Here is a 20,835-nt window from a genome sequence, read left to right on the forward strand (position 1 = left end):
ACAATGGAGGAGTTGCCTGCGTTGATGAGGACTGGGTTAGGGAGCAGTTAGGCAATCTGGACATCCATAAATCCATGGGTCCGGATGGGATGCACCCGCGGGTGCTGAGGGAGCTGGCTGAGGTCATTGCTGGACCGCCCTCCAACTTCTTTGCTAAGTCTTGGGAAATGGGAGAGGTGCCTGAGGACTGGAGGAAAGCAAATGTCACTGCAGTCTTGAAAAAGGGCAAGAAGGTGGACCCAAGTAACTATAGACTGGTCAGCCTCACCTCCATCCCTGGGAAACTGGTGGAACGACTTCTCCTTGGTGCCATCTCACGGCTTATCAGCGATAAGAGAGCCATTAGTGGCAGTCAACATGGCTTTACCAAGAGCAAGTCATGCTTGACCAACCTCATTGACTTTTATGAGGACAGAACAAGATGGATGGATGATGGCAGAGCGGTGGACGTGATCTACCTTGACTTGAGTAAGGCATTTGGCACAGTCTCCCACAGCATCCTCACAGCTAAACTGAGGGAGTGCAGTCTGGATGACCGGGTAGTGAGGTGGACTGCAAAGTGGCTGAAGGGAAGAAGCCAGAGAGTTGTGCTCAGTGGGGCGGAGTCCAGTTGGAGGCCTGTATCTAGTGCAGTGCCTCAGGGGTCAGTACTGGGACCTATATTATTCAATATATTCATCAGTGATTTGGAGGAGGGAATAGAGTGCACTATCAGCAGGTTTGCTGATGACACCAAGCTGGGAGGAGTGGCTGACACGCCAGAAGGCTGTGCTGCCATCCAGAGACCTGGAGAGGCTGGAGAGCTGGGCAGGGAAAAATTGAATGAAATAGAACAAGGGCAAGTGTAGAGTCTTGTATCTGGGTAGGAACAATGCCAGGTTCCAGTATACGTTGGGGAATGACCTGTTAGAGAGCAGCGTAGGGGAAAGGGACCTGGGGGTCCTGGTGGACAGCAGGATGAGCATGAGCTAGCATTGTGTCCTTGTGGCCAGGAAGGCCAATGGTACCTGGGATGGATTAGAAGGGGGTGGTCAGTAGGTCAGAGAGGTTCTCCCGCCCCTCTTCTCTGCCCTGGTGAGCATCTCCCATGTGAGGAAAGGCTGAGGAAGCTGGGGCCCTTCAGGTTGGAGGAGACTGAGGGGTGACCTCATTAATGTTTACAGATATATAAAGGGGGAGCGTCAGGAGGATGGAGCCAGGCTCTTCTCGGTGACAACCAATGATAGGACAAGGGGCAACAGGTGCAAAGTGGAACACAGGAGGTTCCACTTAAATTTGAGAAGAAACTTCTTCTCAGTGAGGGTGACAGAACAGTGGAACAGGCTGCCCAGGGAGGTTGTGGAGTCTCCTTCTCTGCAGACATTCCAACCCGCCTGGACACCTTCCTGTGTAACCTCATCTGGGTGTTCCTGCTCCATGGGGGGATTGCACTGGATGAGCTTTCCAGGTCCCTTCCAGTCCCTGACATTCTGGGATTCTGTGTAACATGCCAATCTTTAACACCACTCCCACTGGTCATTGAGAATTCAACCTGGTGACAGCCTATATTAAGCATTATAACCAGAACGAGCAAGGCAGACAAGAATCATCAGTTATCTTGATTTACATTACTTAATTTCTTTTACGATATTTCTGTGATCTTCAATTTAACCTCCTTTGCAGTAGAGTGATAAGAATTGATTAATTAGATTTATAACACTTTTTTTCACACGAAAGCTTTTACCTATTGAAATTTTTATTTACCTAATAGATGTGTTCTATCTCATGAGCAATTTAAAACATTTACATTTTCAGACTATGCACCACAAATTCCATCCTGACATACCAGTAAATTTCAGTTGCAAGACTGAACTGATCTTGACAGAACTCACATTGGAGCCTTCTTTCATACAATATTTTAAAGAACATATTTTGCAGCATCACCTTTGTTTAGCAATTCTGTATCTACATTAAATTGAACAAGGCTGCATGAGAGAGGTAAACATTTAAGTGATCTAGGGACAGAAACTCATCCTGCTTATACTGTAAGTAATTATTTTAATACATTTAATCTGTATGTGTATGTATTTTACACACACACTCTCACACTCCTCCCCTTACACGTTTGCAATATGTTTGTCATCAGGATGGGGACCAAAAAAAGAAAACTCTCACTGTAACTTTCCCTAAAAAATCATTTATTTAGGTAAATTGATTAAGAGACACAATAAATGATACAACTAGAAAACTAGCTCTATGAAAACAGACACAAGGTAAAAGCTAGATTACTAAAGGAAAATCCAGGCATGTACAGCTATATGTAGTTTGAATAATAATCTTTAAAAAGGGTCCCAATTCCTGCTGCATTATATCTGCTTGCTCAACATCCATTTCAAATTCGAGGTGCAACAATGAATGATGTGCATATTCATCTCTCCATTAATCTTTCACCAGTATGTTTAAAAAGACATGAAAAGCAGCACGGTTCCTCTGCTGACTTTGTATTGTACTTACGAAATAAAAAAATGAACCATGCAGCCTCCCTGTCAGAAGAGCCCTCTGTTCTAAATTGATGCCCCTTGTTTTTCCAGGACGAGTATATTATTAGAAATATCAGGAGTTGTAAATATAGAAGCATTTCATGGCATTAAGGAATTTGCTGTTTAGCAACAAAGCAGAATTCCTGACAGCCCCCTCAAATTGCCTTTTGCAGAATGAAGCTGCCTTGTATTTTATTGACTTGTATAGCATACTCACCTTCATCTGATTTTGCTACAGATGGAGGGTTGTTTCCAAGTTCTTCTGCATTTCCTTCTCCACCTCCGCGAGATCTTGAGTTCCAGACTTTAATGACTTCAACATCGTTATCGCTGCCACTTCCACTTGAGCTACACTCTTTCTTCGCTTTTTTCCCCTTGGATTTTTTTTTCCTATGAAGGTAACATTGTACACCCCATTATTTTTTGAAAATTCTACTGCTAGAGAACATATACTAACAGACATATAAAATAAAAAGTAAAAATTCACTTCTATGGAATTCCTTTAAGTTCTATTAGTGAAATAAATCCAACAAACAACAACAAATGAAAACTAAATTACTTTGCATAATCATCAGAACTTAAGCTCATTGAAGTTTCATCGGAATCTGAAGCTATGAAATCATCCATACTGTCTTCATCGAAGTAGCCCTCAAAAGAGAAAAAACAGAACTTTTATTAGGCATGCTCATCTAGAAGCTGTTATTAAACCTTTTAGCCATTTGCTCATTCTTCGTTTAAACAATGGTAAGTTCTACAAAGGGTTGGCCTTGCAAAATGTTTTAAGAATGAAAACATACCCAGAAAGAAAAATATGACAAAAACAGCAGCAAAATTACCCCACAGCAACAAAGATTTCCATTAACTTGACGAAACTTTACCTAGCATTTGGCAAAGCTTCTCTGGAAAGTTCTCAATGGAGAGTATTTTGATATATCTAATTTACCTTATTTTCTTTGCTAATATAGTCCAGCTGCAAACACCATGGGTGAGTCCAGATTCTGCTCAACATCTGGAAATCCTGGAATAGTTTAGCTCCAGCTTTGCCTCTTCCACCTTCATTGCCACCACCTACACCTGACAATAAAGTTCAGGTTTTAGAACGAAGCCTTGAAGTAAGTTTGCCACATACTGTTCCCCTTTGAACGCCCGTCAGTGAAGTACTGAGTGTTCTTTCCAGATGCACATCATTTTGTAACGTCTCTTGTAAAAGAGGTCAAATTACTGAGTCACAGGCATTTTTTTCCTAGTTAAAGTTGTCGAAATTAGATTTTCCTTTTTCTTGATAATGAGAAACATGATTACATTTTTGCATAAAAGCACATTTCTACCCAGTATCGAATGAATCCAAATCCTCTTAAAAGGACAGTAATGTTTATTTAGGTTTTGTAAAAACAGCTCTTGAAAAGCAGCCCCAGGTAGAAAACACACAAAAAAGTTGGTATTTAGGTTTGAACAAGCTTGGCTTACTATTTTGAGCTACCTTTGTTTAATGACTTGTAACACTGCAATATTCTGTTACGATAAAATCTAAAAAATCTAAAAAAAGCCCAGCCTATTTTTTCGATGTCCAAGCAGAAATTAGCACAAAGAGAATTAAATCTCTTTTTTGTAGTCTCAATTTCTCATTAAGCAGCACATTATTTTTAGGTTCCTGAAATAGATTGCTTTTCATATTTATTATATGCATAATTTAAGGAATGTATACCTGCAAGGAAATAGTATTTATTGCATCACAATCATCAAATGTCTATGGCACAACAGGAACGAAGCTTATTTAGTATATTTGCTCAATACATAAGATAACCCCAGTAAACATCTACTGAGTAGAAATATTTTAATAAAGCAAGTTCTTGCTATGTTTTAATCATACAATAGCTTCAGGTATCTTCCCATTTGTGTCGCCCATCAGTTTGGGAAATGGAATTTTAAGGACATCAGAAATTCTTAGATTCAACTTTCCTAAACCTGAGCTAACACCACAGAGAAATTTCCTCTTAACACGTTTCAAGTTAACAAGTTCTACAGACTTTTTCATCTCCTGTTTTGCAGAAGTGAAAGAAAACATGTATCTTTTTCACCAATGAAGGAAAAATTTGGTAAAATAACATGTAAGATGTGTAGTTTAGTTTATGTCTGTTACAGTGCACAGAAAGACATAATTTTGAAAATCTGCAGATCCCCCTTCTATATTTATCTTCAATAGCAAGACTCCTCTATTTAATGAAAATCAGAGTGTCTTCTTTTGAAATACAGACGTAATGCATGAATTAATGTGGGCATCAGCAACCAGCATAGAGCTTGGCTCTGAAGACATGAGCCATGGTTTGCACAGGCAGCTTTCTCCCCTCTAAAAGAGGCAGAATTGCAGAATGTCAGGGGTTGAAGGGACCTGGAAAGCTCATCCAGTGCAATTCCCCCCAGAGCAGGAACACCCAGATGAGGTTACACAGGAAGGTGTCCAGGCGGGTTGGAATGTCTGCACAGAAGGAGACTCCACAACCTCCCTGGGCAGCCTGGGCCAGGCTCTGCCACCCTCACCAGGAACAAGTTTCTTCTCAAATTTAAGTGGAACCTTTTGTGTTCCAGTTTGAACCCATTACCCCTTCTCCTAAAACTGGTTGTCACCAAGAAGAGCCTGGCTCCATCCTCCTGATACTCACCCTTTCTCTATCTGTAAACGTTAATGAGGTCACCCCTCAGTCTCCTCCAAGCTCCAGAGCCCCAGCTTCCTCAGCCTTTCCTCACACGGGAGATGCTCCACTCCCTTCAGCATCTTGGTGGCTGCGCTGGACTCTCTCCAGCAGTTCCCTGTCCTGCTGGAACTGAGGGGCCACAACTGCACACAATATTCCAGGTGTGGTCTCCCCAGGGCAGAGCAGAGGGGCAGGAGAACCTCTCTGACCTACTGACCACCCCCTTCTAATCCACCCCAGGTACCACTGGCCTTCCTGGCACAGTGCTGGCTCATGGTCATCCTGCTGTCCACCAGCACCCCCAGGTCCCTTTCCCCTACGCTGCTCTCTAATAGGTCATTCCCCAACTTATACTGGAACCTGGGGTTGTTCCTGCCAAGATAAAAGACTCTACACTTGCCCTTGTTCTATTTCATTCAGTTTTTCCCTGCCCAACTCTCCAGCCTGTCCAGGTCTCTGGATGGCAGCACAGCCTCTGGTGTGTCAGCCACTCCTCCCAGCTTCGTGTCATCAGCAAACCTGCTGATAGTGCACTTTACTCCCTCATCCAAATCATTGATGAATATATTGAATAATATCGGTCCCAGTACTGACCCCTGAGGCACTGCACTAGATACAGGCCTCCAACTGGACTCCGCACCATTGACAACGACTCTCTGGCTTCTTCCCTTCAGCCAGTTCGCAGTCCACCTCACTACCCGCTCATCCAGACTGCACTCCCTCAGTTTAGCTGTGAGGATGCTCTGGGAGACTGTGTCAAATGCCTTACTCAAGTCAAGAGCAAGACACTAAATCAATTATGTTTCATGTTTAGAAAAAAGAGAGATGAATGAAAACCTGAAAGTGGACTACTGTTAAGAGATGCAAATATTATTATTCCTCAATTTCTTTTTTTTGATGTGCAACCAAATGGTTTGCTATAATTCAAATTTCAGAGCTGAGTTAAATTTTACAGGAAGCAGCAAAATTAATCTGTAGAGTCAATAATACATATAAAAAAAAAATCTCCTACCTACCAGCTACAGCAAAACACCCCTTATTAAATGACCATTAATCTTGTTACCTCAGGGAACTGTAGGCACATACCTGTCAAATGATCCAAGTAGTACTGATAGAGTTTGCACTGTATAGGTGTCATTCGAACTTCTAGAACATACTCGTATTTTGGTGGTAGGAACTTTGTTAATGCTGTATAATCTTTCCTCTGTAATTTTACAAACAGTACTTTAGTCATATAAACATGAAAATTACTACTGAGAGCTTAAGAACTTCTGGCATCTTAAACGACAAAGCATCATGCGTAAAATACAATGATTCAGTCGCTTTCCAACCACAAAGAGAAGAAAACAGCCCACTAAAGACAATCCAGTTACAGTCTGCAGAAGCCCGTCTTACCTAGTGAATTCAGTTCTCTAGTCAAAATATGACTTGTTAAGCCCATGTCCCAGTTCCAAGTCCTTCCAAAGTTGCCTGCAACTTCAGTAGCTGCTCTGGTAACTACTTTTGTGGGTTTTAAAAAAAAATACTAAACTTTTTTTTTTGTGAAAGCGTCTCTAAGTCCAGCAGCTAATATCAATGTTTGTATCACTGATTAACTCACACTCAGGTTAATCATTCACTGTTTCACAGTACGTAGTTTTTGAATACTTGCTTGGGGCAATGCGAAATGTACTTGTGTTTTCATTTTTTCTCCTCTTCCACTAGTCTGCTTCTCTCCACCTCCCCCTTCACCCAAACGGAGACTGGTGTATCGATCCTGAGCGAGAGAGCGCTGCAGGCTCGGGAGGTACATGACCTCCATCAGAGCCAACCTGCCTGCGCCGGGCTGCACCACGTCCCTGCCTGCAGGACAGCTCAGCCAGCTTGCTGCACACTTGCTTTCTTCAAAGAAAATCACAGAGTAGCTCAAATGCCCAAAAGGGAGAGCTGCTCTCTACAGACGGGCTCTGCTCTGCGTGAAAAAATCCACCTGGGCTCCGTCCAATGCTGCACAAACACGGGATGCCCAGCATCTGAGATTTACTTGCTATTTATGTTCCTCCTCTTGTTCTGTCTTTTCTGTGTTCCTGCACCATCTATGCAGTTCTGGTTTGTCGTTTTCAGCTAACGTCTTTAAGGTAAGAAGTTCTTCACCCTTCTGGACCTGATTAACCTCCCTTCTCTTCCTCATTGTTCTAATTCTCACAGATCAGAATAAATAGGAATTCGGAACCAAGTGACAAACTACGGATCACCAGTTTTCTGTGCAGTTTTTAAGGCAGTTGAGTTTTAAAATGCACATTATTTAAATGTGTCTATGGAATTAAAGGAGAATATTTCAAAGCAACTGATATCCTCCTCTGTTATATAATCTTCTAGTCTCCTAGCAGGAAAACAGCTGTATGCTCTCATATACATATATATCCTGCTCAGGATACACTGATATTTGGATAAAAGCTACAAAATTTTTGTAAGATTTTCTAGTAGCAATAAATAATGCAGAGATCTACTAAATATTGAAAATATTTAAGTCAAAAGTAATAGCTGGATTCAACAGAGCTCTCAAACAGCAACTTTACTCACCTTTGAGAGCTTTTATCAGAATGAGATAAAATAACTGCTGCCCCTCCTGCAGCTAATTCAAGTAATTAGTTACAGTAAAACTCTTCTTACCTGCACACATCCAGCCAACATCTCATAGAGAATATGTGCACGCTTCTTCATGACTCTGACATCTGCTGGAGTGGAGTCTGCACACTGACCGTTCTGAATTGGATTTATAAATCGATTTCGGAATTCCTTAATTGAACCCAGCAAATTCTCCTTAATAAAGTTAACCATGCAGTGATCTAGGACAAAAAGATCAGACTTAAGTTGTTCAAAATGTCAAGTACAGTACTAGGATTAATTCTAACAGAAAATAAATGTGTCTTATCTAAACTAAGAGCTGTATGTTAACAAAAAAAAAACCAAACAACCCAAATATTTTCCAGAAAGGGCATCTTAAATTGACACACACTCTAGGCAGAGAGCTAACTTCTTAATTTAATGTCAGATTTTGAACTACCTCATCATGTTTGTTACACAACATTTGAAAGCTGCTGTTACACCAAAGCAATCATAAAATATTTTCCTTTTTTTTTTAGTATAGTCAAAAGCATATTAATCATAGGAACAAACATTACAGTGTATTAATAAACAGGAGCAAATGTTACAAACTATAAAAGGTATAAATTCCCAAGGTAGTAAGATAAATCACTGTTTAGTAAGAACTCTGCTCTACAATGGTTTAAAACAATTTAAAACGGTGCTGCTGGAAGAACTGGGCCACCCATCTCCCCTCTGAACATTCTCTCCCTTTGCTCTGACGTGCTGAGGCTCCTCCAATTCTTTGGTCGGGCAGAGCAAGGAACTAAGCCATCAGAAAGCTGTTCAGTTCTGCATTGCTCACCTTCTGATACTCCTCACGCAGGTTCCCTGAGGAACTGGATATACCTAAGGCCACGCTGAGGGAAAGGACAGAGGAGAGACCAGATTCCCAAGACCTTCATTTCAATTTGGCTTAAATCATCATGGAGCCACATCTTAAGATGATTTAAATGCCAAAACAAATTGTTAGGCTTTATTTAGATACTAAAACCTAGCCAACAGCTTCACTGTATCAAATTAATTTCTTCTAACCAAACGACATCTATCTATATATTGCTGAAAGGCAAAAGTATAGTCAAGGAAACAGACACTCCTTAAACCAGAGAACTACTCACATTCTATAAGATTATTTTGCAGTGGTGTTCCTGTAAGGATTATTCTTCTCCTAGATCGAATAGAATTCATTGCCTTAGAAACAGCAGATGCTTCATTCTTCAGTATGTGCCCTTCATCACAAACAACAAAGTCGGGGCCTGGAAAGAAAATAACATTAAATCTGTTCCATCTTTTATGACCACAAAGAAACTGGCGGCCTTAGGAATCCAAAATTTGTTCTACTAATATTATTAAGTTTCTGGGGGTTTTATTTTGGTTTGTGTGTTTGTTTTTAAACTTATGTGCATGTGTGTGTTTTGCAGTGGTTTCTTTTAGTGCCATTAAGGCTCTCACCCAGCCTTTGCACAAACACTCACAGTAGCCATCCTGGTGAACTACAGGCTGTTGCTTGTAAAGTCTTCACAGGAAGGACTAGCTACAGCTTTGCACTATGTTCCTCTAAAACTTATCTACATTTCCATTCACCCTGTCAAAACTTCATAAACTGTTCCTTAAACCCAGCTTAGGATGCCATCTACTGGTGCTTGGTCAATTCTAAAGAAAACCAAAAATCAGGTAACCAGTAATTTTTCATTAAGGCAACAGGTCAGTATCAACAGGGGTAAACAGTGCAATTGAAGTTCTTACCTAAGACAAGACCCAATCAAATCTGACTTGAATTACAGACAAATGAATTACCAGCTTGTAGCTGAACACCACTACGGAAATGTCCTCAACTTTCTTGCAGAAGACAATACCAAGGATTCTACGCTGCTATTTTAGGTGAGTTGCACAAGCAATGTCAAAACCGCATCACAATACATTTCCATGGTACACAAAGCCACTCTAGTAGAATTATTAAGTGTTACAATTTGGGGTTTTAGATAAGTAATACCAAACTTGGCAGAAGAGACTTACACACCCTAATGGTTTTCAGAATTGGGGCAATTTCTGGAAGCTCTTTCCTTGAAAGGAAAAGATGTTCTATGATCCAACCAATAACTTAGAATATGTTTTACCAGATCTGAACCCAACCTCAATTCCAGTACTATCAAACATGAAGTCACCTGAAGTCAAGTTTAAACACCTTTGAAAAATGTTATGCAAACACAACAGCCAGGTTCATCCATTCAGCTCTAAAAAGGCTGTCAAAGGAGTATTTATCAGCTTTTATCAGCACAGACAATCTAATCTTTCATAACCTACCAAGAACACTTTTCCTCAGACTAAATTTAAACTGGCTTGTAAAGAAAAATTAACTCTAGGACAGTGATTAACAACAGGGAATCAATTACAGCTTTGACCACTTTCATGATTAAATGCCAGTGCCAATCATCTTAATTGTGCCATTTTAAGTGCCCTTGTGGCCAGGAAGGCCAATGGTACCTGGGGTGGGTTAGAAGGGGGTGGTCAGTAGGTCAGAGAGGTTCTCCTGCCCCTCTGCTCTGCCCTGGGGAGACCACACCTGGAATATTGTGTCCAGTTGTGGCCCCTCAGTTCCAGCAGCACAGGGAACTGCTGGAGAGAGTCCAGCGCAGCCACCAAGATGCTGAAGGGAGTGGAGCATCTCCCGTGTGAGGAAAGGCTGAGGGAGCTGGGGCTCTGGAGCTTGGAGGAGACTGAGGGGTGACCTCATTAACGTTTACAGATAGAGAAAGGGTGAGTGTCATGAGAATGAAGCCAGGCTCTTCTCGGTGACAACCAATGATAGGACAAGGGGTAATGGGTTCAAACTGGAACACAAAAGGTTCCACTTAAATATGAGAAGAAACATTTTCCCAGTGAGGGTGGCAGAGCCTGGCCCAGGCTGCCCAGGGAGGTTGTGGAGTCTCCTTCTGTGCAGACATTCCAACCCGCCTGGACACCTTCCTGTGTAACCTCATCTGGGTGTTCCTGCTCCATGGGGGGATTGCACTGGATGAGCTTTCCAGGTCCCTTCCAACCCCTGACATTCTGGGATTCAGTGAAAAAGTGATTTGAATCCTACATGCTAATAGAAAAGGAATCAAGAAGATACTTTTTCCAAGGAGTAAAAAAAAGTATTTTTAACCAAGACTGCAAGGCAATTATGAAAATACACATATGAATTCTGAACACACCTAATACTTTTTCAAGCCTACTTATTTCTGAATTTTCACATCTGCCACAGAAACATTTCCCCATATTATTTCACAACTTCTGTACCTTTCCCGGTTCTGACAGCATGCAAAACCCTGAGTGACTACACACAAAGCCTTCCTTTAATTTTAGGCAAACATCTCTTAACAGGGACAGATCCTTTCTCTGGTCCTCACTCTAGTATTTCCGGATAAGCGAGGATCCTGCGAGTGAGCTGCTCGTGCAGTGTGTGTACAGTACTACTGAGATGGTTTGGAGCAGTTTTCTAAAACTGAGGCATTTGCAATATCTCCCCACCAGATGCGACAGCTTGTGCATTAATATATCATTCTCAGAAATGCGTTTGGTCTAGTACATTATGCTTAAATCAGAATCAAAGTACATTAGAGGAAAAGGATAATGAAGTCTTAGTGACAGATAGCAATCAAAACTGTGCAAATACCCCAGAAATTAGTTTCAGTAAAGACTGTGATTCATTAACATGAAGTGGTTAGTTAAAAAACAAAAAGAAACAAAAAAAATCCCACCTCAAAACCTGTTGTTTAGAGTAAGTGAATGACAGCAAAACTGTGGAAAAAAAACTACCTTAGCGAAATTATTTGTGGTTTGTTTGGCAGGCACATAGTGCTGGTATCTTGAACTAACATCTTGGCTGCAACTCAGTGGCAGGATTTTCATAAATTTGTGGGTTTTTTCCTTGTTCTTAAAAAACTTGAGTGCAATTCATTACAGAGAGAACATTTCTCAAATATTAGAAAGGAATGTAACCTAAAGGGACCTCAAGGGAGTCCAGTTTCTTCATCTAAGATAGGAGTTATGAGAAAGGGACATGTCCTCCCCGACACAAGAAGGAAACCCCATGACCTCTCTGTTTTGCTGAAACACTGCGCAATAATACCTAATTTAAATTATTTCTGCTGTAAATCAGAATAAATTCTGCCCTTTCTCTAGCTGATGTAAAAAATAACTGTTACCAGTCTTTCCAGTAACCAGCTCCTACATGGTGGAAAATGTCAGTTTAGTTGGCTTTTTCCTAAGCTGAACAGCCTTACTCCTTCAATGTTTCCTCCAAGTTCATAGTCTTCATCTTCCTATCCTTATTGCTGTACTTGCATGTTACTATATTGATATATATAAGACATACTCAGTGATAGATATACAGATATACACACAGTTCTTCTCTGAAGTCTACAAGTTAGCTTATATAACTACCAATTATTGGTATATATATACCAATATATATACCAATATAACTTTGCAAATTAAACAGTTAAGGGAATTTTTATTAGTAGCAACAAGTAAAAAAAATACCAAGTTCCTGAAATGCTGCAAGCAAAGCACACCAGCTATCAATAAACCAAACTGCACTTCATCATTTGCACAAAGCATTATGGGAAACCATTTGCTGCCCTGCACACGTATATAATCCTGCTATTATTTCACATAGCAGAGCTAGTTAATTAATGAAATCACTTCTCCACCCATAAACTTTGGCTAAACCTTCCCTCTCTGGTCCCCTCTTCTGTTGTATACAGTGCAGTACAAGCGCCTGCTATAGCACGTCTACCCCAGCAGTATTCATTTTAACCAGACACGTATCATTAAATTATTACTCAAATACCAAATTTGCAACTATTTAAATTAAACAGGCTCCCAGAGGCAATGGTTTTCCTATTTACAGGCAGAGCAGTAAGCCAGCACACAGCTTCACAACTTTTTATTGGCAGGCTGCTGTATTGCCAGTGCTGTGATTCACAGAGACAGCAAAAAACCAATAACAGTTGTTGCAAGACACTGCTCATCAGCTCAGCCAACCCAAATGTCTCCAAAAACCAATGGATAATAACAGATGAACACTTATTTTTATTATGAGTTAAAATAAAGAAAGATTTGCAGCAACAAAAGGATTCCATCCTACCAACCAAGTCATCTGAAAATAAAACAGAGGGTTCCATGTTCATGTGGAATTATTCAAAACCTACAAGGCTCGATGTGCTGCAGTTTCCAACTTTATTAAATCTACAAAAGTCCACAACCTAATCACAAATACTGCTCTATCATGTTGTCCTGAGCGGTCTAACGAGGTCTGGAAAAAGGTCAAAACCACACCTACAAGTAGGATGTAAAGACCAAGAGATACACAAGAGACGGGACAGGGAAGGTGACACAAGTCACTCTGTCTCCTCCATAAAACTACGTGCCCAAAATGCCACCTCACTTCGCAGCCTGCTGTTTTTAAAATTACATAAATACAAATTCACAAAGGAAGGGACAATATTACTATTATAAAGACCCCTATGTTTAGCCTCCCTGACACCCTCCACAAGGCAAAACCCCACAAAACTCAATCAATGTAGGAGCATATAAAATTTTCTTTCATCATTGCACCAGAACATGACCAACCGCAATATCCTGAGCAAATGAGATACAGAATAAGACTGACAGGACACTGTTTTCCTCTCTCTCCCCCTTTTCCTTGTTTTCAGTAATTGCAGCTTTAATAGAGGAGTCAGAAAATCCATTGGTAAGAAGCGCATTTTCTTCATCGCTTAAATAACGCCTCTGGATTCAATATGATCACAAAAATAGTTCATCAGCTACTGTCCTGCAGCTTCCCTGACTCCACAGCAATTATGCCATTTAGCAAGTCAAACTGGCAGAAAATTAATTAATGTTTTAGCTGCTCAGACAGGCTTTCTGCAGAGTTGGGGATGCCAATACCAGCCGGCCCAGGCCAATAACCACAAAGTTATTTTTCCCATTAGAATAATCCCTTTGACTGTTCGAACAAAATTTACAGCCCTACCATTATTTGAAATGTCACAAAATTAAGCTCACTAAATACAATTATAAACCAGACCAATGCTGTATTTCATCAGTGAGGAGAAACAAAACAAAATCAACCACATGCTGTCAAGAAACCTCAAGTCCAGATGAATAATTAAAACCCAACAAAACTTACCTACAGAACCAAAGAAACCATTTACCTTACCCACCATTTCAAGCATTTTAAAAATACACCACATGTTGGATAACCACAAGTTGTTTTCAGGTATCAGTTGACAGTTCAGAATTACTAAGAAAATTTTGCTATTTAGGTGAATATTGCCAAACCTTAAACTCGCTAGTTCTTCTTGGTGACCATCCGACAGATATACATTAGCACTTAATTAACATTTGTTCACACTTCTAAGGTACATTTCTCAACTATTTTTCATGTATAGTTATGCCCTTAATGGTAGATTTCTACTAAGGATAAAGTGGTTTGGGGTTGTCACAAATCAGCAGATTAAAATAACCGTAGGTTCCCAACAGAGTCACTTGAAATTACCTTGCAAAGAAAGCAAAAAAGATCCCTATTAGGAAAATTTCCGGTATATATTCCTGTGGTCATTTCTGTGTTTAAGGCAATAGACTATAGAAGTCTATTGACAAAAGCAGATGGGGTAGTTTCTGAACAACCATTTATATAACTCAGCCTAAGACAATAAAGAAAATGTGATAAATCTTACTAATGTTATTGTTTAAAATTATTTGCCTGACAGATGTCCATTTGCAAGATTACTTAGCTCATATGCATAAACCAGAAAGCACAACGTATATCATTCATACTCATATTAATTTTCACTTACCTGGATCAACCAAAGCTTTATTGAATATTTCTTTAAGTTTTCTACTCTTCACATTCCTGCCCTGTGCGAGATTCCGATACATCTCATAGCCTATTATCATCACACCTCCTTCATCTTGCCAACGCTGGAGCATGTAGCTTCTCTCTTGAGGGCGTTTCACGGTCGCTAGTTCACAGACCTGTCCAAAGGGGGACAAACACGCTTGAATTTCTTTTAAAATAACAAAGGACCAGTGTAACTTTTAAATAACTAAAGCGTATTAATGCAAGTAGATTTTTCACATACTTAAAGTGCATTCAGTCTATATTTTGGGTGAGGGAGCTTCGCAATTATGCAAACTGTTCAGTTATTTGATTTTTAAGAACTCTTTTTAAGCCTTATACCTCTAGTTTTTCGTCATCTTCTAAGCCTTCTTGCCATTTTTCAAACTCATTCAACCAGTTCAAGGCAGTGTTCAGCGGACACACTACCAGAGCTGTTCGAAAGTCCAGCTTCTCACACAGCAAGACTGTGTGAAGAAAACTTACTACCTGCAAAAGGAAAAAAAACCCAGACAAAATGCCAAATTATACACCAAATATTAAACACTAGGAAAGAAACGCCCAAGTATATATTCACATACAAAATTTAGCAACAACAGTCTTGTTCAAACATTCTTTTTCTGTTTGTTAAACAACTCGCTGCTTAACATTTAATACACATTTATTTTGAAGTCATATACTTATTACTCAGTGTTACACGGCTGCATACATCCTTCACTCATCGAGATACAAGCAGATTTGTATTGCCCAGATTGCTGAACAATTTCACAAATAAGAAACTCTCCCTTTACAGTTCATCAATCATTATCATAAACCAAAAATGTATATTAGGTCATTTTTAAGCTTTCTTCCAATACTTACCCCAAACATGAAATAAATTCAACTTTCTTCAAAGTGAACTTCAGTCTTATATCAACGTTTTCCACATTTTTTCAGCATATTGGCAAATGCTCTCAAAAGAGCTCTGAAACAGTTTACCGAAATGCTTTCCAACCATTTAGCCTGTAGCCAGACTGGCTGTATGTTGCAGATTGTGACACCTCCTTGAGGCTTGGGGAAAAAAACTTAAATCTTTTGATGTCACTCGGTGTTTCTGCCTATTTTTGAGGAGTAACAAATAAATATAGGACTAGAGATAACCTGTAAAAACCTGGAAGCTGTAGAGTCAGTGATCCCATGGCAGCTCCAGCTCACACACCAGACTGTTACTGGTGAAGACTGTGCTCTAATCCACATAACCATACAATATCTGGAAAAGTTCTTTCCAGATCAAACCTTGGTGTCTGGCAACTCTGATTTAATAGACTGTTCAAAGTAATTTCAAACTGCATTACTATTCTTGGAACACTGGGCAAAGAACTGCTTTTAGATACTGCAATACAAAAGGAATTACTAGTGGTTTTGCGATCGAGACGAAAGCATCTCATGTTTGGATGCAAGAACTACCCAGGAAGACTAATCACAAAAGTCCTGTGTCCTGGATGGCCAGCAAGTCCCTAATTCCCTTATTTCCCAGATCCTTTACTGACATTCTTCTCTGCAGTTTGCAAAGTCTGCTAAAACGCGTCGCTGACTTGGCTCTTCCGAGAGCTCAACAGCAAATGGCATTACAGCGCACAGTAGTGACCACATCAGGAAAAAAACAACTACCTAAGCTACAAACACCGGCCATAAAAATACTTAATAAGTATTTGTTACTGTGTCTTCCTTTGATTACCAAAAAATTACAGTCAAAACGTCATGAACACATCTACAGCACATTCAAAAATACCTTTGCTGTGAAATGTTTCATTGAAGTAAAGTATCAGCTATATAAAGTATAAGCGTACAAAGTCACCTAGACTGCACTGCTACAACAAAGCACAACAGCAAATCTCCAGTAAAAGGTGTAATTAACTCCTGAAGAACCCTAACATCTAAGCTAGAATTAAGCATGTAAAAATATTCTCTTCAAAGGTGATTTTCAAAGCATGAATGAAAGTCATCTGCTATAGGATTGCAGATTGTCGAAGTATTGTGTCTGTCACCCCAACTTCTATAATCAAAGCAAAGCTATACGTACTGCTGCTGGACTTCTTACAAACATACTGTCCACCTGCTGTGCACCACAACCAACCAAGATCGCAGGTTGTTTAACCTAAACAGTACATACAGTGAATGACCGCAGTCCCTCTGATCATCTACAGCTCTGTGTTGCTCAAAACAACCCGCAACCCCACAAAAACCCCCCAAATCAGGAAACAGCAAACCCCAAGCTTCCTTTGATTCCCCTGAGTTTGTTCTTTGCAGAGGAATCCAGGGGAACCAAAGAATCCGAAGGTGTTACATCAGTCTAAGCTCTCCATGACTATACCCTGCAATTCACAGGTCAAGAAAGAAGATTCTCAGGATCTTGTCTGAATTAGGCCAGATGAGAGCAGGATTAGGTACTTCTCATGTAACTTCACTTTTTGAAGAGCCCTGGGTAGCAATGGTTGAGAGGGGAAGACACATGAATAAAGAAGCTGTCTGACCCAGTAAGGCACAGTTAACACTAGCAAAGAATAACAGATACCTCCTGCTAGAGCATCTCTGCAGATCTTCTCTTGGAGCCTATTTCAAGACTGTAAAAATAATAATGAAAAACTTGAAGCCAAGTCTGCTCTCTAGCAGCATCCAGGTGTGCTCACTACGCCAAACACCAGCTAGCAAGGCAGATGTGAGCACCACAGAGAGTAAGAACTACTGAGACACCTCACTCCAAACCTACAGGTGTCCAAGATTAACTGCTTGTCAACAGCATCTTAGAGCATTTTGTTTTCCTAAGTGACTAAAAAAGTTGTACAGCTGGCTGGAGGCACTTGCTGACTACGGCACCAAAATGTTGAGACACAACTTGGATTGTGTAGGTTGATATACTGACCTCTCTACAAATGAACAGATCTTGAGCCTTCAGGCCAGGGGATAGGGCTTCCCAATCCAGTGGGGAAGCTTCTACCACCACTGACCAAGATGGAAGAGGATGGTGAGATGGCATTTCCTCACAGACGCTTTGAGGATCCCATCCTCACTGCAGGAAGAAAATAACCTCTTTGAGAACCATCATCACCATGCTAAAGAGACTGCACTCCAGGAATGAGTAAAGCGCATCCATATTTGGAGCATGTGAATAAAAGAATTTAGAAACAAACGTTGTGTAAGTGCTGGGTGCTAACATGATCTAGACTTGGCGGTCACAAACTCACCAGCGCACTGGGCAGATCTCCTCTCAAGTGACTTTACAGCCAAGAACCGTTCTTGAGACATGAAGGCCCTGACGCCAAGCTGAAACCAGTTCTAATCAATTCCAACGTCTGCAGAAGCTGCAATAGAGATTTCTCATGATTCAGCATGAGCTAGAGATAAAAGTGGTTCACAGCAATTCATTTCACCAGCCAGTTGTCCTGATGAAGATATGAGAATATTTCCCTTGTCCAGAAATGAGGAAACAAGCATCAATGAAGGCCAACAACAGGGAGACCAAAGTGGCCCCTGAGGGCCTTTTCAAGCACGTATCTGGTTGTCACCCTCCTCCTTTTTCAGAGTTCTCAGAAATTTCCCTTTCTCTTTCCCAGAGGCAGAGGGAAAGGTTCTTCTCTCAACTGATTTCTGCTAATGGAATTCTGGGGCACAGACCAGGCAGCAGAGTAAGATGGGCAACTTACCCCACTTCTTTGCTCATAGTATTTGTGGTGATGCTGCACCTGGCAAAATGCAATCCAAAATTTATAAAGACAGATATATCACTTGGAAACAAGCAAACACAAAAGGAATTCAACACTCCGAAGCATGAATACTGAGATGCAGGGAATTCAAGAAAACTGTTTCTGATCTTTTGCCTCTTTTGAAGGTCAAGAGCATAAGCTTGAAAAATGGCGATGAGCATTGTTTTACAGCAACTGCTTGGGTGATTAGTTTCAGACGAAACATTTTAAGATGGGGATTGAGCTTCAGATTTTAAAGACTAATAGAACTGGCAAGTTGTTCACTGGATGTCCTGGTTTCAGCTGGGATAGAGTTAATTTTCTTCCTAGTAGCTGGTATAGTGCTGTGTTTTGGATTTAGAGTGAGAATGATGTTGATAATACACTGATGTTTTAGTTGTTGATAAGTACTCAAGGACTTTTCAGCTTCTCACACCACGCCAGGTGCACAAGAAGCTGGGAGGGGACACAGCCAGGACAACTGACCTCAGCTGGCCAAAGGGACAGTCCATACCATATGATGTCATGTTTGGTATATATTTTGGGGGATGGCGGCTGGGAGAACCGCTGCTCGGAGACAAGCTGAACATTGACCATCAGCTGAGAAACTGCATTGTCCATCACTTCTTTTATATATATTCTTTTTTATTATTTTTATCATCATCATTATTATTATAATCTTCTCCCTTTCTGTCCTATTAAACTGTTTTTATCTTAACCCACTAGGTTTACTTTTTTTTCCCAACTCTCTCGCTCATCTCACCAAGTTGGGGAGTGAATGAACAGCTGCGTGTGGCATTTAGCTGCCCAAGGGGTTAGATCACAACACTGTGCAACTTTCAACATGGCAGAAGAGCCAGTGTATCAGACCAAGAAATATGGAAATTCTGTTTTAAGAAAGGCTACAATATTCTTGTTTAAACATTTTTACAAAGCAGTCTTCAGCAGTGTAAAGGAGAAGGAACATGCGCTGAAGTGACAATAAAGGCTTGAACCTGAAGATCTGAGGAAGCAAAGAATTGTAAAGCCAAAGAACAGAAACAGAGAAGTGAAAAAGTGGTTCAAAGTATGTCCTGTATTTAACTGTGAAGGCAAAGTTTCTGGTCTTAACTGTTTGTGATGCATGATTCAAAAATATGAATGTACATGTGGACAGTTTCTGAAACAGAAAACAAATGCCCTGCCCTTCAGCCTGGAGGAGTTTCAATTGTAGCAAAACACTGTTTATGTTAAACCACAAAGCATCTGACTTCAGACACTAGAATTCTGGCATAAAGGAAAAAAAAAGCCAAAACACTGATAAACCTCTAACTGACCAGTACAAAAATTAAACTGAGAAACCACTGAGGAAAATAAAGAGTTTAAGGAGCAACACATGAATGAGGGAGACAATAAAAACCACAATCTGCTTAAGATTATTAAACATAGAAACATAGGTTCCTGAAGCCAGTCTCCTGTTTGCTGCATTTTCTTCTTCAAAGTTGCAAGGGAGCTACACATCACTTAAATATGACCTTTTTGCTTTAATATCAATTATTATCTCATTTAATTTTACATACTTTAAAAGCAGAGAAAGCACAAGCGCAGATCAGAACTTTCACAGCTGTATACTATGAAACACAATTTCTTTCTCAAGACCTCTTTACAAAATGTTTTCCTCCAGAAACCCTCAGCACATCACTGACTAGGAAACAGTAAGCCCTGCTATGCTCTGAAAGTCATGAAAATTGGATCAGTTTTGAAAGCAAGCTACAGACCAGAAAACAAGACAACTTTTGCTTCTTACCTGTAACGTTTTCCCCAGACCCATACAGTGAGCAAGAATGCACCCAGAACCAGGAGATGTCTTTGTTTTTTTTACAGATTCGCAACAGCAATCCCACATGAACTGAACACCTGAAGAAAATGATTGCAAATTTTCTTATTAAACATTCATTTGATTAATGTTCACTCAATAAGAGATAGGCGTGATCACTGGAAGATCATGATAACTCTTAGAAAAACAATGCTCAGGCTAATTGAGTCATTTCTGTGCAATGGGCTTTATGAGATATGAGCTTTGTCTTGAACTTAATTATAGTTACAGTTTTCACTGAAGATGTGGTAACTAGATTAGAAAGCATTACTGTGCAGACTGCAGATGACTGTAATCCTGGGGTCAGCAAAAAAAGAGAAGCCGGAAGGAAAAGTGGCAAGGTATTCATGAAAAGACTAAAACTAGTTTTGTAAATTAGCAAAATTCTCTGAAACTAACTAGAAGAAATTCTGCCAAGACAGAACAGATGTGAAGATGCTTGAAGAGGGGGATAAAATCAAGTAAGAACTCTGACAGCTAAAAATAAAGGAAAGGAAATACATGCTACAGAACAAAATGCATTAACAACATG

General features: G+C 40.2%; 1 protein-coding gene across 3 annotated transcripts in view; it reads right to left on the minus strand.

The window, feature by feature from the left end:
* ATRX (ATRX chromatin remodeler) overlaps nt 1–20,835 on the minus strand; it is an 87,319-nt gene that overhangs the window by 20,116 nt on the left and 46,368 nt on the right. For all 3 annotated transcript variants that reach the window (XM_082061880.1, XM_082061879.1, XM_082061881.1), the window contains 9 exons: nt 20,235–20,344; nt 15,069–15,215; nt 14,686–14,863; nt 8,956–9,093; nt 7,865–8,040; nt 6,299–6,416; nt 3,463–3,593; nt 3,079–3,167; nt 2,737–2,909 (listed from right to left, as the gene is read on the minus strand). In XM_082061880.1, the coding sequence (XP_081918006.1) occupies nt 2,737–2,909; nt 3,079–3,167; nt 3,463–3,593; nt 6,299–6,416; nt 7,865–8,040; nt 8,956–9,093; nt 14,686–14,863; nt 15,069–15,215; nt 20,235–20,344 (1,260 nt within the window). The remainder of the gene's footprint in view (nt 1–2,736; nt 2,910–3,078; nt 3,168–3,462; nt 3,594–6,298; nt 6,417–7,864; nt 8,041–8,955; nt 9,094–14,685; nt 14,864–15,068; nt 15,216–20,234; nt 20,345–20,835) is intronic.

Source organism: Streptopelia decaocto (assembly GCF_964273445.1).
Source record: "Streptopelia decaocto genome assembly, chromosome: 10".
NCBI lineage: Eukaryota > Metazoa > Chordata > Aves > Columbiformes > Columbidae > Streptopelia > Streptopelia decaocto.